The following is a 17,580-nucleotide window of genomic DNA, read 5'->3' as shown; positions in this document are numbered from 1 at the left end:
AGGTTTTTAAAACTTGTGAGGTTAAAAGAAAAGACAACAAACATAAAACAAGCTCAAGCCAAGCGAGGCTGGCTCCCTAGGAGGTTGGGCTGGTGGGATCCGAGCCTGCTCCAGAGGCTCTCAGTCCGGCCTTCTCCCACCGCGCCAGTGGCGAGAAGACCCGGTTCCTCGGAACCGTAAACAACCTCGGTTGCTAAGAAACATCGCAGGGCTCGCCCGTGTTCTCGCTTTCCTCTCGCGAGACAGCACGAGGCCCTTCCCGCGCTTTTCTGGCCGGCGTGTGAGAACGCGGCTGAGGAGCGGAATGTGCAGCCATGGGTCGTTTGGAGCTGCTGTTTGTGGAGAACTTCAAGTCGTGGCGGGGCCGCCAGGTCATAGGCCCCTTCAGGAGGTTCACCTGCATCATTGGCCCCAACGGCTCCGGTAACTTGGGACCTAGAACGCCCCCGCGCGCCGCGGTCGTCCGGGCCTCTTCCCCCCTGAGGGGACGTGAGGGTGGCCTCGCGGCCTGGACTCGGGCTCGACCCTTGCTGTCCACCCCGGGGACGGGGGATGGGGTGGGAGGCGACCCTCAGACTCCGCCCAGGGCGGGTTGGAGGTGGCAGGGAGCCGCTGCTCGCCGTCCACCCTAGGCTGACCCTCGCCCTCTGCCCCGGACCCCCGACCCTCGGACGGCACCCCCAGGGGCCTGCGCCTCGCCCTCTGCCCCGGACCCCCGACCCTCGGACGGCACCCCCAGGGGCCTGCGCCTCGCCCTCTGCGCCGGACCCCCGGCCCTCGGACAACACCGCAGGCCAGACCCCCGCCCTACCCCCCACCCGAGAGGTTCCACCCTGGACCCTCCTCTCTTACCCCTGCCCCGCTCCCCCCCCCCCCCCCCCCCCAACCGTGGGCTTCTTCTGCCCTCCGCTTTGGTCACCTCTCCTCTCCATCCCCTTCCCTTTCCCATCCAAAAAGATTAAGTGGGAGCGAGGTCGGGAGGAAGTCATTGGTTCCAAGGAGCCCGAACAGCCATTTGGATCCAAGGAAGCTTCGCAGGAATATTGTGAAAATGGCCGCGTTTGTTGAACTTATTCCTGAGTTCCTGGCCCCGCTCTTTTTGTTTAATCCTCACGAATGGGTATGATCCCCATTTTACAGTGGAGGACACTGAGGTTCAGAGGGGCCAGATGACTTTCCAAGGTTGCCCAGTAAGTGGCAGAGTCTGGACTGGAGTTGGGGCCTGGCCAGGCTCCCTTTGGCTCCGTGATGGGAAACAGTGGGGTGATGAGCAGAGCAGGTGGAGTGGGGCCTCAAAGGATAGTGACCTGGAGAGTCTTCTGAAATCTGGAGTCTCCGGTTTGGCTCTCTTAGCCCAGCTTTCCTTTCTTAGCCTCAGTAAATCACTTTATTTGACAGACGTGAATAGGACACTTGAATGTATGCTTTCCCTGCACACCAAATCTGGAATATAATTATTGTGGACCTGTTGTGAAATTTCTGTTGCCTTATAAAAACAGCTGCTGTTGAAGGTTTTCTTTTGCACTTAGTATATGCAAAAGAATACCTGAGCTTAGATGCATTCACATATTTGAAGATTTCCTTGCCTCTTCTGTGTAATATATTTCCTCATTTTCACTTTATTCTGTTATCAGAAAACATTGAAAAAATAATTCCTGGAATCACTCCTGCACTGTTACCCTAACTAATCTTCTCCACTCTTTTATCGGGAAGTTGCTGAGCCCACCACCAGGGAATTTTCACCTTTTAACTGGTGATTATGTGAAGGGTTGCTCAGTTACATTTTGCAACTCCAACCAGTGCAATACTCGGAATGAGTATCTGCGTGACGTCTTGAACATCATTTTAGTCCACTTGAACTACATGCCCGTTACCATTCAAGATCCTGTGAAAGTGGTGCTTTGAACTTGTGTAACCTAGTGCCAAATGAGTTTCAAAATAATATTATTTCTTTTCCTAATTTAGAAATACTTTTTGTGATTAACAACATATCTTAACGTGATTGTGAAAATGCCTTTACAAATCCTCTTGCCCTCCCTAGATCCACATGCCCTGGAAGCTCAGCTCCCCTCTAGAGAATCACTGGTATCCTAGAGACTATGCTTAGAACCGGGTAAAGCCAGTTGTGGATCATTTCAGCAGTGTCTTCAATACCATCTCTCCACAACAGGAATTTCTGGTTTACTTGTTTTTGAATTTTGCCTAAAGTGTTCACATTCTTTTTGCTATATGAAGGCCCAAACTCAATATAGTACTTATCCATGACCGATTTAATGGGTGATATTCTATTTTTGTTCATTTGAACACTTGTTGGTAGATCATCATTTTTTTAAATCTTAACGGAATTACTGGCACATTCAGATAGAATTTGTTAAGCCAATTGATAAGTTCCCATCATGCTCATTTCCTGTTATAGTTTAATTTAGTTAGTCATACTTTTTGTAATAATTTTCTATTGTCACCACCTGCCAAAACTTGACATGTTCCCATTTGTTTGTTTTTATCTATTTATTTTTAAATTTTTTTACTTTTTCAATTTTTTGGCCACACCACATGGCACGTGGGATCTTAGTTTCCCAACCAGGGATCGAACCCGCACCCCCTGCATTGGAAGCATGGAGTCTTAACCACTGGACCACCAGGGAAGTCCCTTGCTTGTTTTCAATAAAATCTAATTTGGGGCTTTTTATGGGAAGCAGAAATTTTTTATTTTTAATTTTACATTGGTGTTTTCCACTCAGATGCAGCAAATGGTTGTTGCCTATGTATAATGTTAGGAGCAGAAGAAGATGTGTAGATTAAGACAGCTCCTGCTCTGAAGGTATAGGGAGTATAAGAAAATGACACACTAATTGAAATAGAAAGCCAGATAACACTGTTTATGAAACTTTAAACACGAAAAATACAACATCTGATTTGGGGAGTTTCGGACAGGAAGAGGTGAAGATTAGGAAAGGTTTTCTGGAGGAGTTGGCATTTGAGCTGGGCTCAAAGCGTAAAGAGTATTTTCCCAGGGGTTTGTGAAAGTCTATTTGTGGGGCAGGTAATAGTCCAAATTGGCCAGAATACAGTGCATATGTAGGGAAGTGGTGGGATATAATGGAATTCTGTTGGATAAGTCCTTGCCAGAGTGAAGAGTTTATATTTAACTTTCTGGAAAGAAAAGTTAGACTTTGAAGGATTTTTATCAGTGAACTACCACGAGGGTGCCTGAGTCTGTCTAAGGCCATCCTCTCCACTTGTGCTTTGGATCCTGTCCCCTCCTTAGTCCTTTGCTTTTGTAATTATTATCTTTCTCTCTTGGATTGTATCTTTCTCCCTTATTGGATAATTTTCATTGGCATAAATACATAGATGCCTTATGAACACTCTCAGGACATTGAGGATCAGTGGATGTGTGAAAAGCAAGTATAGTACAATGTTAATTATAGAATTTAGTGGTAAATATATGGATTTTTACTATGAAATTCTTTCAACTTTCTTGTATGTTTGAAAATTTTATAATGAAATGCTTGGGGGGAAATCCCTTGAACCTCACTGTTTCCTTAGGCTATTGCCCCATTTTTTTTTTTTTTTAATCAGTACAGCAAAACTCTTTGAAACCACTGTCTGTAGTTCCATTCTCTTCTCAGCCCCCTTGATTCAGTTCTCAGCCTCAAAGTCTACTGAAATGACACTTATCTAGGTCACTATTGTGCTATATCTTATAAAAGACAGCGGTTAGTTCCTTGTCCTCATCCTGTTTGACATTTCAGCAGTATTTCATTCATTTAAAAATAATTGAGTGCCTACTATATGCCATGCACTGTTCTAGGTTGTTGGGGATTCATCAGTGAACATGATATAAAAATTCCTGCCTGTATAGAACTGACATTCAAGTGCAGAGAGACAGACAACAAACTAAATATGAAAAGTATATAGAATATTAAAGTGTTAAGTTTTAAAGAGAAACAAGGGAGGGGAATAGGAAATGCTGGGGGTGTTTTTAAAGAAGTTGGTCATGGGAAGGCCTTGCTGTCAAGGGGGCAAGGTAGACCACATTTCATCTCTCCCTCCTTTCCCCAGGTGGTCTTATCCAGTCCCATCCTTAAGCTACTGACTTTCCAAATTATATTTCCAGCCTATAATATTTAGCATTTAGTTTCCTATTTCTAGTAGCCATCTAAAACAATATAATCAGGAAGAGTAGTTAATTTCCTCTCCCCCACCACTACCAAACAACAAACCTGTTCCTTCTTAGGTCTTTACCAGCTCAGTAAAGGGCACAATTTACTCATTTATTCAGACAGAAAGCCAGAGTAATTCTTACTTACTTACTTACTTACTTACTTACTTATTTATTTATTTATTTATGGCTGTGTTGGGTCTTCGTTTCTGTGCGAGGGCTCTCTCCAGTTGTGGCAAGTGGGGGCCACTCCTCATCGCGGTGCGCGGGCCTCTCACTATCGCGGTCTCTCTTGTTGCAGAGCACAGGCTCCAGATGCGCAGGCTCAGTAGTTGTGGCTCACGGGCCCAGTTGCTCCGCGGCATGTGGGATCTTCCCAGACCAGGGCTCGAACCCGTGTCCCCTGCATTGGCAGGCAGATTCTCAACCACTGTGCCACCAGGGAAGCCCCAGAGTAATTCTTGATTCCTCCTTTTACCTTCTACACCCCACTTTCCTCATCCAGTCGTCTATAAATCCTAATGACTCTACCTCTGAAATGCATCCTGAATCCGATTGTTTCTTGCCACTCTTCACTATTACAGTTGAAGCTGCTAGAGCTCTCATTTGGACTATCGCTATAATCTCCTAACAGGTCCTTCTGCTTCCTTTTTTGTCTCTGTGCAGTGCATTCTCACTGCACTTGGAGTAAAATCCATATTTCTTACCATGATCCACAAAGCCCTTTATAACCGGACCCGTGTATGTTTCTCTTCTCAAATATTCTCTTCCTCCACATTTACTGTTCTCTGGTCAGAATTGCTTTTTTAGCTTTCCTTACACAGGCCAAGCTCATTGCTATTTCTGGGTTTTAGCATTTTCCGTTCCTTGGACTTAGAATGCCTTTCTCACAGGGTTTCATATGGCTGCTACCTTAATAAATTCTCCATCATCCTTGATAAATTCTCCCTGTCACAGCCAATACATTACCCATCATTCCAGTCCTGCCTCCTTAATAACCTTGTCCTCTTCCCTCTGTTGCCACTGCTATCACTTTATTTCACACTCTCATCATTTCTTCCTTGGATTAATGCAGTCACCTTTTAGCTAAGTTCCCAACCTCTGGTCTTACCCTACTTTAATCCATGTGGCACACTGCTGCCACAGTAATCTTCATTTGTTCCTGCAAGAAAGAAGATTCATTTTATTTTTTTGAGGAGAAGGCATTTGACAAAATTCAATATCCATTTCCATCAATAGTTTTTTCCAGATGGGGTGATTTTTCAGGTGATTTTTAAAATACTTTTTTGTTTTCCAAAACCCTACATTGAATGGTTTACTGTTATAATCAGGAAAAAAATGTTAGTTTTAAAAACCATTTTAGATAATCCAGAATGGCAGCTGAATTCTTAAAAATAATATTTTATTATCACAAAAGCACTATATATGAATTGTAAAAAATTAGAAAATAAATGAGTAAAAAAGTAAAAACATATTCCCACAATCCAGAGAGTACTATTGTAATACCTTAGGACATGTCCATGTAGATCTTTTTCCGTGCAAACTTTTTTTTTTTTAATGAAAATGAGGTTATACAATACATACTGTTGTCTAACTCACTCTTTTCAGACAATTATCCTCACCTTTCTTTCTTAGTGCATTTCATCTGATGCACAGCTCAAATTCACATTTCCTCAGTTTACTCCATAGTGTTCTTTGACCAAACCATTTTCCATCCCAGAATCACATATTGCATCTGATTGTTATATCCCTTAGATCTCTATTAATTTAGCATAGTTCTTTTTTTTTATTTATAACAGACTCATTGAAAAGGTTGAAAACGTTTTTCCATAGAATGTTTAGATGTGTCTGATTGCTTCCTTATGATGTAGTTTAGTTTGTTCCTCTGTCCCCTCTATTTTTTTGAACTGGAAGATGTCTAGAAAGTTGATGGTTTCAAATTGAAGATTTTTGGCTAGACTTCATTTTAGGTGCTATTGTGTACTTCACATTACCTTATATCACATAATATCTGGTGATGCTAAGATTGACCCCTGGATTAGGGTGGTGACAGTGATCTCTCCATTATACAGTTAGCTGTAACCTTTCTCTCTAGCCTAGTGTTCTAGTGTTACTTTGGCATTATACAAATATTCTCTATCAACCATTTACCCGAATGGTTTTAATGCCAATTAATAATCTTGCCTGAGTCAGTATTTCATTCAGGTTTGCAAAACCAGGTTTTTCTAATCCTGTCATGCTTTCTATATTCATTGGATGATATTCCCCTATTTAAAAAAAAAGTTTTACTTCATTAATTGGGGTTATTTGATTAACATAAAATGCAGTTTGCACTGTAAAATCAGAATAAATGCGCGCCCCTTTTAGTTAGTATTTTCAAAGAAAAGAGTTTTAATAGGGCAAATAGTGAAAGTGAGTTTTTCTGTTTTTGTTGTTGGTATCATTATGGACACATGGATTTTTTTTCACCTTTTATTTTTTTTTTAAATTTTTTATTTATGTTTTTATACAGCAGGTTCTTATTAGTCATCAATTTTATACACATCAGTGTACACATGTCAACCCCAATCGCCCAGTTCATCACACCACCACCCCCACTCCCCCACCGCTTTACCCCCTTGGTGTCCATACGTTTGTTCTCTACATCTGTGTCTCAATTTCTGCCCTGCAAACCGGTTCATCTGTACCATTTTTCTAGGTTCCACATATATGCGTTAATATACGATATTTGTTTTTCTCTTTCTGACTTACTTCACTCTGTATGACAGTCTCTAGATCCATCCACGTCTCAACAAGTTTCCCAATTTCGTTCCTTTTTATGGGTGAGTAATATTCCATTGTGTATATGTACCACATCTTCTTTATCCATTCGTCTGTTGATGGGCATTTAGGTTGCTTCCATGACCTGGCTGTTGTAAATAGTGCTGCAATGAACATTGGGGTGCGTGTGTCTTTTTGAATTATGGTTTTCTCTGGGTATATGCCCAGTGGTGGGATTGCTGGATCATATGGTAATTGTATTTTTAGTTTTTTAAGGAACCTCCATACTGTTCTCCATAGTGGCTGTATCAATTTACATTCCCACTAACAGTGCAAGAGGGTTCCCTTTTCTCCACACCCTCTCCAGCATTTGTTTGTAGATTTTCTGATGATGCCCATTCTAACTGGTGTGAGGTGATACCTCATTGTAGCTTTGATTTGTATTTCTCTAATAATTAGTGATGTTGAGCAGCTTTTCATGTGCTTCTTGGCCATCTGTATGTCTTCGTTGGAGAAATGTCTATTTAGGTCTTCTGCCCATTTTTGGATTGGGTTGTTTGTTTTTTTAATATGGAGCTGCATGAGCTGTTTATATATTTTGGAGATTAATCCTTTGTCCGTGGATTCGTTTGCAAATATTTTCTCCCATTCTGAGGGTTGTCTTTTCGTCTTGTTTATGGTTTCCTTCGCTGTGCAAAAGCTTTTAAGTTTCATTAGGTCCCATTTGTTTATTTTTGTTTTTATTTCCATTACTCTAGGAGATGAATCAAAAAAGATCTTGCTGTGATTTATGTCAAAGAGTGTTCTTCCTATGTTTTCCTCTAAGAGTTTTATAGTGTCTGGTCTTATATTTAGGTCTCTAATCCCTTTTTTTTAAATTAATTAATTAATTTTTTTGGCTCTGTTGGGTCTTCGTTTCTGTGAGAGGGCTTTCTCTAGTTGCGGCAAGCGGGGGCCACTCTTCATCGCGGTGTGCGGGCCTCTCACTGTCGCGGCCTCTCGTTGCAGAGCACAGGCTCCAGACGCACAGGCTCAGTAGTTGTGGCTCACGGGCCCAGTTGCTCCGCAGCATGTGGGATCTTCCCAGACCAGGGCTCAAACCCGTGTCCCCTGGATTGGCAGGCAGATTCTCAACCACTGCGCCACCAGGGAAGCCCTCTAATCCCTTTTGAGTTTATTTTTGTGTATGGTGTTAGGGAGTGTTCTAATTTCATTCTTTTACATGTAGCTGTCCAGTTTTCCCAGCACCACTTATTGAAGGGACTGTCTTTTCTCCATTGTATATCCTTGCCTCCTTTGTCACAGATTAGTTGACCATAGGTGCGTGGGTTTATCTCTGGGCTTTCTATCTTGTTCCATTGATCTATGTTTCTGTTTTTGTGCCAGTACCATACTGTCTTGATTACTATAGCTTTGTATAGTATAGTTTGAAGTCAGGGAGTCTGATTCCTCCAGCTCCGTTTTTTTTTCCCTCAAGACTGCTTTGGCTATTCGGGGTCTTTTGTGTCTCCATACAAATTTTAAGATTATTTTGTTCTAGTTCCGTAAAAAATGCCATTGGTAATTTGATAGGGATTGCACTGAATCTGTAGATTGCTTTGGGTAGTGTAGTCATTTTCACAATATTGATTCTTCCAATCCAAGAACATGGTATATCTCTCCATCTGTTGGTATCATCTTTAATTTCTTTCATCAGTGTCTTATAGTTTTCTGCGTACAGGTCTTTTGTCTCCCTAGGTAGGTTTATTCGTAGGTATTTTATTCTTTTTGTTGCAATGGTAAATGGGAGTGTTTCCTTAATTTCTCTTTCAGATTTTTCATCATTAGTGTATAGGGATGCAAGAGATTTCTGTGCATTACTTTTGTATCCTGCAACTTTACCAAATTCATTGATTAGCTCTAGTAGTTTTCTGGTGGCATCTTTAGGATTCTCTATGTATCTCTATAGTATCATGTCATCTGCAAACAGTGACAGCTTTACTTCTTCTTTTCCGGTTTGGATTCCTTTTATTTCTTTTTCTTCTCTGATTGCTGTGGCTAAAACTTACAAAACTATGTTGAATAATAGTGGTGAGAGTGGGCAGCCTTGTCTTGTTCCTAATCTTAGTGGAGATGGTTTCAGTTTTTCACCATTGAGGACGATGTTGGCTGTGGGTTTGTCATATGTGGCCTTTATTATGTCGAGGTAAGTTCCCTCTGTGTCTACTTTCTGGAGGGTTTTTATCATAAATGGGTGTTGAATTTTGTCGAAAGCTTCCTCTGCATCTGTTGAGATGATCATATGGATTTTATCCTTCAATTTGTTAATAAGGTGTATCACATTGATTGATTTGCGTATATTGAAGAATCCTTGCATTCCTGGGATAAACCCCACTTGATCATGGTGGATGATCCTTTTAATGTGCTGTTGGATTCTGTTTGCTAGTATTTTGTTGAGGATTTTTGCATCTATATTCATCAGTGATATTGGTCTGTAATTTTCTTTTTTTGTAGTATCTTTGTCTGGTTTAGGTATCAGGGTGATGGTGGCCTCATAGAATGAGTTTGGGAGTGTTCCTTCCTCTGCAATTTTTTGGAAGAGTTTGAGAAGGATGGGTGTTAGCTCTTCTCTAAATGTTTGATAGAATTCACCTGTGAAGCCATCTGGTCCTGGAATTTTGTTTGTTGGAAGATTTTTAATCACAGTTTCAATTTCATTTACTTGTGATTGGTCTGTTCATATTTTCTGTTTCTTCCTGGTTCAGTCTTGGAAGGTTATACCTTTCTAAGAATTTGTCCATTTCTTCCAGGTTGTCCATTTTATTGGCATAGAGTTGCTTGTAGTGGTCTCTTAGGATGCTTTGTATTTCTGTGGTGTCTGTTGTAACTTCTCCTTTTTCGTTTCTGATTTTATTGATTTGAGTCCTCTCCCTCTTTTTCTTGATGAGTCTGGCTAATGGTTTATCAGTTTTGTTTATCTTCTCAAAGAACCAGCTTTTAGTTTCATTCGTCTTTGCTATTGTTTTCTTTGTTTCTATTTCATTTATTTCTGCTCTGATCTTTATGATTTCTTTCCTTCTGCTAACTTTGGGTTTTGTTTGTTCTTCTTTCTCTGGTTCCTTTAGGTGTAAGGTTAGATTGTTTATTTGAGATTTTTCTTGTTTCTTTAGGTAGGCTTGTATAGCTATAAACTTCCCTCTTAGAACTGCTTTTGCTGCATCCCATAGATTTTGAATCGTCATGTTTTCATTGTCATTTGTCTCTAGGTATTTTTTGATTTCCTCTTTGATTTCTTCAGTGATCTCTTGGTTATTTAGTAACGTATTGTTTAGCCTCCATGTGTTTGTGTTTTTTATGTTTTTTTCCCTGTAATTCATTTCTAATCTCATAGCGTTGTGGTCAGAAAAGATGCTTGGTATGATTTCAGTTTTCTTAAATTTACTGAGGCTTGATTTGTGACCCAAGATTTGATCTATCCTGGAGAATGTTCTGTGTGCATTTGAGAAGAAAGTGTAATCTGCTGTTTTTGGATGGAGTGTGCTATAAATATCAATTAAATCTATCTGGTCTATTGTGTCATTTAAAGCTTCTGTTTCCTTATTTATTTTCATTTTGGATGATCTGTCCATTGGTGTAAGTGAGGTTTTAAAGTCCCCTACTATTATTGTGTTGCTGTCGATTTCCTCTTTTATAGCTGTTAGCAGTTGCCTTATGTTTTGAGGAGCTCCTATGTTGGGTGCATATATATTTATAATTGTTATATCTTCTTCTTGGATTGATCCCTTGACCATTATGTAGTGTCCTTCCTTGTCTCTTGTAACATTCTTTATTTTAAAGTCTATTTTATCTGATATGAGTATTGCTACTCCAGCTTTCTTTTGATTTCCATTTGCATGGAATATCTTTTTCCATCCCCTCACTTTCAGTCTGTATGTGTCCCTAGGTCTGAAATGGGTCTCTTGTAGACAGCATATATATGGGTCTTGTTTTTGTATCCATTCAGCAAGCCTGTGTCTTTTGGTTGGAGCGTTTAATCCATTCACGTTTAAGGTAATTATCGATATGTATGTTCCTATGACCATTTTCTTAATTGTTTTGGGTTTCTTTTTGTAGGTCCTTTTCTTCTCTTGTGTTTCCCACTTAGAGAAGTTCCTTTAGCATTTGTTGTAGAGCTGGTTTGGTGGTGCTGAATTCTCTTAGCTTTTGCTTGTCTGTAAAGCTTTTGATTTCTCCATCGAATCTGAATGAGATCCTTGCCGGGTAGAGTAATCTTGGTTGTAGGTTCTTCCCTTTCATCACTTTAAGTATATCATGCCACTCCCTTCCGGCTTATAGAGTTTCTGCTGAGAAATCAGCTGTTAACCTTATGGGAGTTCCCTTGTATGTTATTTGTCGTATTTCCCTTGCTGCTTTCAGTAATTTTTCTTTGTCTTTAATTTTTGCTATAATTTTTGCCAATTTGATTACTATGTGTCTCAGCATGTTTCTCCTTGGGTTTATCCTGCCTGGGACTCTCTGTGCTTCCTGGACTTGGGTGGCTATTTCCTTTCCCATGTTAGGGAAGTTTTCGACTATAATCTCTTCAAATATTTTCTCTGGTCCTTTCTCTCTCTCTTCTCCTTCTGGGACCCTACAGTGCGAATGTTGTTGCGTTTAATGTTGTCCCAGAGGTCTCTTAGGCTGTCTTCATTTCTTTTCATTCTTTTTTCTTTATTCTGTTCCGCAGCACTGAATTCCACCATTCTGTCTTCCAGGTCACTTATCCGTTCTTCTGCCTCAGTTATTCTGCTATTGATTCCTTCTAGTGTAGTTTTCGTTTCAGTTATTGTATTGTTCACCTCTGTTTGTTTGTTCTTTAATTCTTCTAGGTCTTTGTTAAACATTTCTTGCATCTTCTCGATCTTTGCCTCCATTCTTTTTCCGAGGTCCTGGATCACCTTCACTATCATTATTCTGAATTCTTTTTCTGGAAGGTTGCCTATCTCCACTTCATTTTGTTGTTTTTCTGGAGTTTTATCTTGTTCCTTCATCTGGTACATAGCCCTCTGCCTTTTCATCTTGTCTATCTTTCTGTGAATGTGGTTTTTGTTCCACAGGCTGCAGGATTGTAGTTCTTCTTGCTCCTGCTGTCTTCACCTTTCTTTTAAATCCTATTATTTTTCTCTCTGGTCATCTATGCAACATTCCATTTCTGAGTCTAGAGCAGGGGTCAGCAAACTTTTTCTGAACTTGGCACAGCTTAATCAGGCATTGAAGAACTTCCCAAGTGATCCTCCCTTTCTTGCTGCCTGCTCAGCTGAAGACACTCATTTTGCTTCACAGATGTATTAGCTTCTGTCCTACTCTTGAGCAAGGAGAAGCAGAGAAAACTGAGCAGCTTACAAGGTGGATACTGTTAAAAAAGAAAAAATAAAAAGGACACCTGGATTTTCATTGGTACAGTGTGTTTTTTTTTTTTTATAAATTTATTTATTTATTTTTAGCTGTGTTGGGTCTTCATTGCTGTGCGTGGGCTTTCTCTAGTTGCGGTGAGCGGGGGCTACTGTTTGTTGTGGTGTGCAAGCTTCTCATTGTCGTGGCTTCTCTTGTTGCTGAGCACGGACTCTAGGCACGCAGGCTTCAGTAGTTGTGGCATGTGGGCTCAGTAGTTGTGGCTTGTGGGCTCTAGACCTCAGGCTCAGTAGTTGTGGCTCATGGGCTTCGTTGCTCCGCGGCATGTGGGATCTTCCCGGGCCAGGGCTTGAACCCGTGTCCTTTGCATTGGCAGGCAGATTCTTAACCACTGCGCCACCAGGGAAGCCCGGTACAGTGTGTTTTAATCCACCAAAATCATTCTTTTTGATGCTCAGATTTTCATAACTTTAATCAGTGGGAACTCCTTCAAGCTGCCTCCTGTGTCCTTTGGTCATGACCTCATTAATATTTGAAAGCTTCCTTGCTTTCTAACATAAGATGTCCCAGTTTTCAGGCTTATCTTCAGTTTTCTCTGCCTCAGACTTGGAATTAGCCACTTCTCCAGTGATTTCTGCGTTTGTTTAGAAGGTAAGGTATTAAAGACTGCCATCTGGGAACTAGAATATTCAGTGCATTTGGGTAACAGTGGCTCTGGGTCATTTCAGAGGATGGGGATAGAAAATGCGTAAAGTGCTTTTTTCAGATTTGTTCTTTTTTTTTTTAATAACAGCTTTATTGGAATGTCATTTGCATATCATAAAATTCATCCTTTTAAAGTGTACACTTCAGTGATGTTTAGTATATTCATAGAGTTGTATAACCATCATCACTATCTAATTCTAGAACATTTTCATTACCCCAAAGAGAAACCTTGTACCCATTAGTAATCATTCACCATTATCTCCTCTCCACCCAGTCCCTGGCAACCACTAATCTACTTTCTGTCGCTATGGATTTGCCTGTTCTGGACATTTCGTATAAATGGAATCGTACAATATGTGGCCCTTTGTGTCTGGCTTTACATTCCCGTTGTCAATGAATAAGGGTTCAGATTTCTCCACATCTTCACCAGCAGTTGTTTTTGTTTGTCTTGTTTCTTTTAGCCATCCTAGTTGATGTGAAGTGGTATTTCATTGTAGTTTTGATTTGCTTTTTCCTAATGACTAATGTGATTTTGAACATCTTTTCATGTTACAGTAATTTTTAAAATTTGAGTTCATGCTGATATTTTGCCATTCACTTTTTAAAAATAATTAATTAATTAATTAATTAATTAAGCTGCGTTGGGTCTTTGTTGCTGTGCACGGGCTTTCTCTAGTTGTGGCAAGCAGGGGCTACTCTTCGTTGCGGTGCGCGGGCTTCTCATTGCGGTGGCTTCTCAGCGCGGTGGCGTTGCAGAGCACGGGCTCTAGGCACGAGGGCCCAGTAGTTGTGGCTTGTGGGCTCTAGAGCACAGGCTCAGTAGTTGTGGTGCACGGGCTTAGTTGCTCCGCGACACGTGGGATCTTCCCGGAGCAGGGCTTGAACCCGTGTCCCCTGCATTGGCAGGTGGATTCTTAACCACTGCACCACCAGGGAAGTCCCTCCATTCACTTTTAACTGTGTTTTCACTGTTCCTTGATTTTTGTCATTGTAAATATTTTTTCTTACTCTGAAAATCTTATTTCCTAACATGACTAATATAATTACTTATTTGCTTTAACTTAAAATATAAAGAAAACTGTCTTAAACTACCAATACCAATAACATTATAAATGATAAAGCAACTGAAGGAAATTTAAAATTACTTTGTACTTCTTTTTGGTTCTTAGAATCGATCCCACTAAGAATGTACAGTTAGAATTCTGTGATCTGAAGTCCGTTGAAATAAATCATTTCTCAGTATGCCTATGTTACCAATTTAATATTCAGTTAAGTTTACTTGTTTGTGATTGTTTTCATTTATGGGGTTTTTTAAATTTAGATTTTTTTTTTTAAATCAGGAATGCATATACATACTTTAAAGGTCAAAACTATGGAAAAGTATACACAGAGAAATCTTGCTTCTACCCCTGCTCCCTGTATCTGTCAGGGTCCCAACAGGAAACAAGTGGCACACTCAAATTAGGACAGTTTTAGGAAGATTTATTTACAAAGGGACTAATTACAAAGGTGTGGGAGGGCTGTAGAGGAATCCCAAGGAATAGAGGGATCACACAGCTAGCAGCAGTGGAGCTGCTGCCACCCCAAGACTGAGAGAGGAAGGAACCTACAAGGAACTTCAAAAAGCCAGTGACATTCTGTTGAAGGGCACAGCAAGTCAGAAGCCACCTTACAGAGAGGAAAATAGGGAAGTAAATACCCTGACCTCACTCTTTTCCCTTCTTCCCTCCTGCCAGGGCTCTCCATTGGCCAAATCCAACTAGAAGCTCAAAGGCATGAGAGCTTGTGGATAAAGGCAGAAGCAGTGTGAGGCAAACAGAAGGGGTCCAACTCAGTTTCTGTGTCCTGCTCTTCTTCACCTTCTATACATAACCATTAATTTCTTGATTATCCTTCAGTGTTTCTTTTTGCAAATGCTAGCAAATATGTGTGTATTGTTATTCCCAACCCTGCACTTTTTCTTTAAGTAAAAGTTCGTATTTAGTTTTTTGCTATATATGCTGTTACGTAATTTTCTTTTTTCATTTCCCACTTCCTCTTCTGTTCTCTTGTTGCTGTGTAATTCTCCATTGTGTGGCTGTTACATAGTTATTTCAAGTGGTCCTTTAATTTTTGGACACCTAAGTTGTTTCCAATCTACTTCTGTTAGAAATGACTTATAATTGTATAATTGTGTATTTGCCATTGTGTAGTTTTGCACACGTAGCAGGGAGATAGATTTCCAGAAGTGGAATTGCTGGTTCAAAAGCTAAGTGAAGTTATAATTTAGTTAGCTATTGCCAAATTACCCCCCATAGTGGTTGTATCATTTTGTACTCCCAACAGTAATTTAATGAGAGGTCCTGTTCAAGAATATGTTTTCAAAATTTTGGATTTTTGCCAGTCTAGTAAGTGAGAAATGGTAGTCAAAACAGTTTTAATTTACATTTCTCTTATTATGACTGAGCTCAAGTGTCTTTTCATATGGTTAAGGGCCTTTTGTATTTCTGTTTCTCTGAATTGACCTTTTATGTTCTTTGCCCATTTTTCTGGTGGGTTGTTGTCTCAGAAATCCTTATAAAATGTATGTGAAAACGTCACTGCTATTCCTAAAATCCTTCATGGCTTCACATAATCTTCAGCATGAAGTTTAGTTCTCTCTTATCATTTCCAACCTTGTAAGCTTTGCTCCACCTCTATATCATTAGTTACCCTTTTCTCACTGGAATGGTACCTTGCTTTCCCATTTGTACCAGTGATCAAGCTATCCTCTTTTCCTGGAATGGTTATGTTTACCTTCAGCACTGCCTCCCCAAACTTCTACTTACTCTTTAAAACTTAGCCCAGAATTATCTCCTGCAGAGTCTACTCAGAGTCTCCAGTAGTTAGTGCTTCTCTTAAGTGCTTCATAGTTCTTTGTGTTAATTTTATCTTAGAACTTACTATAGTAAGTTATAATTTCCTCCTTTTAGTGGGAAGAGTATAGATTTTGGAATCAGACGCCTAACCCCAAAACATGATTTGTTTGACTTTGAGCCTCTGCTTTTTTACTTCTGAAATGCAAATTAAATACCTATCTCATAGGATTATTGCAAAGACTGAATAAAGTAATAGATGTGGAGTGTCTGGCACAAAATGGGGTCCAATAAAAATTGATCATATTCCCCACTGTAAGTACCTTAGGGGAAAATCCTACATACTGTTTCTTTTTAGCTTGAGTACTTAGGAGAATGCCTGATTAATAGGTGTTCCATAAATGTTTGTAGAATGAATGAATTTGAAGAGGCAAGAGAGTGAAGGTTGAGTCCAGCTAGGAGGTTCTTGGAAGTAAGGAGTACTTGAATAACTAGAAGGATGGTAAAGAAGGAGCAGATTGGAAGAGATATGCAGAGCTGAAATCAAAAAGGAACTTACCAGCTGTTGGTAAGAGGGCAGATGAGTGGCAAATATTGAGGTTTTGAGATGGGAGAGTGATACTGTAATTTTTATATCTTGTGAATATTTGGTTCATCTTCATCAAGTGATGATAGTCTAAAAGGTAACTCTTCCAGAGTTATTATTTTTCCTGATGTTAGTTTTGAATTATTTATAGCAGAAGTTCCTGCTCTGACTATTACAAAACTTAACTTGGTTCATTATTCGTTCATTTTTGCCAACAGGCGGTTGTTAAGCTAGGCACTTAACAAATGTTTCCTGACCATGCTATCTGAAGTTACCTCTCCCAGTTACCCTCTATTTCATCACTCAGTTTGTTTCCTCATGATACTTATAATATATAATTTTTTTTCTTTATTGTTTGACTTTCTTAATAGATTATAACATTCGTTAGACAGAGTTGTATCTCTCTTGTTCTTTTACTGTATCCTTATGACCTAGCACACAAAAGAATTAATGTAATGAATGAATTTGGATGGGGAAGTGTTTATTTTAGGCAGACTTTCAATAAGGATTGACCAAAACCAGTTTCTGTTTAATTCTGTTACTGTCAGACTTAATAATTCAGTTAATGTTCGTTTGGTCCTATATACATAACCATCTTACAATAGCTTTCAATCTGCAGATTATCAATTAACCCAGAAAAGCCATGTTTCATACCTGTTAGTTAACTGAGACTTAGTTAAATACATTTGCAGCATTTTTAACCACTTCTAGTTCTTTTTAGAAAGATCATTAACTTCTAAAACTAAGCCATATTTCCAGTGATTGGCAGTATTCTCTTGTTTATGTTTCTTTCCCTGCTTTTGGCACTAGAAATTTAAATTGCTTGTGGATATGAGGGAACGAATGTGAAGAAGAAAGAAAATTAAGTACAGATGGTAGTAGCTGAAATGACATCGCACCTTGGAAATTGTCTTAAACTATCGGCTCATGGTTGGAGAACAGTTTGCCATTTGAGTTGGGAGTCCCTAAGACTACCCCCAGTTTCAGTGATTCACTAGGAGGACTCCCAGGACTCAGCATATAGTTGTACCCAGGACTGTTACTCATAACAGCGAAAGGAAACAAAGCAAACTCAGCAAAGGGAAAAGGCACATGAGGAACTCTGAGGAAACCAGGTGCAAGGTTCCATGAATCCTCCCCCAGTGGAGTCACACAGGACA

At 39.9% G+C, this 17,580-nt stretch overlaps 1 protein-coding gene across 2 annotated transcripts in view; it reads left to right on the top strand.

Annotated features, from left to right (window-relative positions):
• Nucleotides 1-314: 314 nt before the first annotated feature.
• Nucleotides 315-17,580, top strand: part of SMC1B (structural maintenance of chromosomes 1B) — an 85,225-nt gene continuing 67,959 nt past the window's right edge. For both annotated transcript variants that reach the window (XM_068560953.1, XM_068560952.1), the window contains exon 1: nucleotides 315-423. In XM_068560953.1, the coding sequence (XP_068417054.1) occupies nucleotides 315-423 (109 nt within the window). The remainder of the gene's footprint in view (nucleotides 424-17,580) is intronic.

Source organism: Eschrichtius robustus, chromosome 13 (assembly GCF_028021215.1).
Source record: "Eschrichtius robustus isolate mEscRob2 chromosome 13, mEscRob2.pri, whole genome shotgun sequence".
Taxonomy (NCBI): domain Eukaryota; kingdom Metazoa; phylum Chordata; class Mammalia; order Artiodactyla; family Eschrichtiidae; genus Eschrichtius; species Eschrichtius robustus.
Note: the sequence above shows the minus strand (reverse complement) of the source record. Positions and strands in the feature narration are given on the sequence as shown.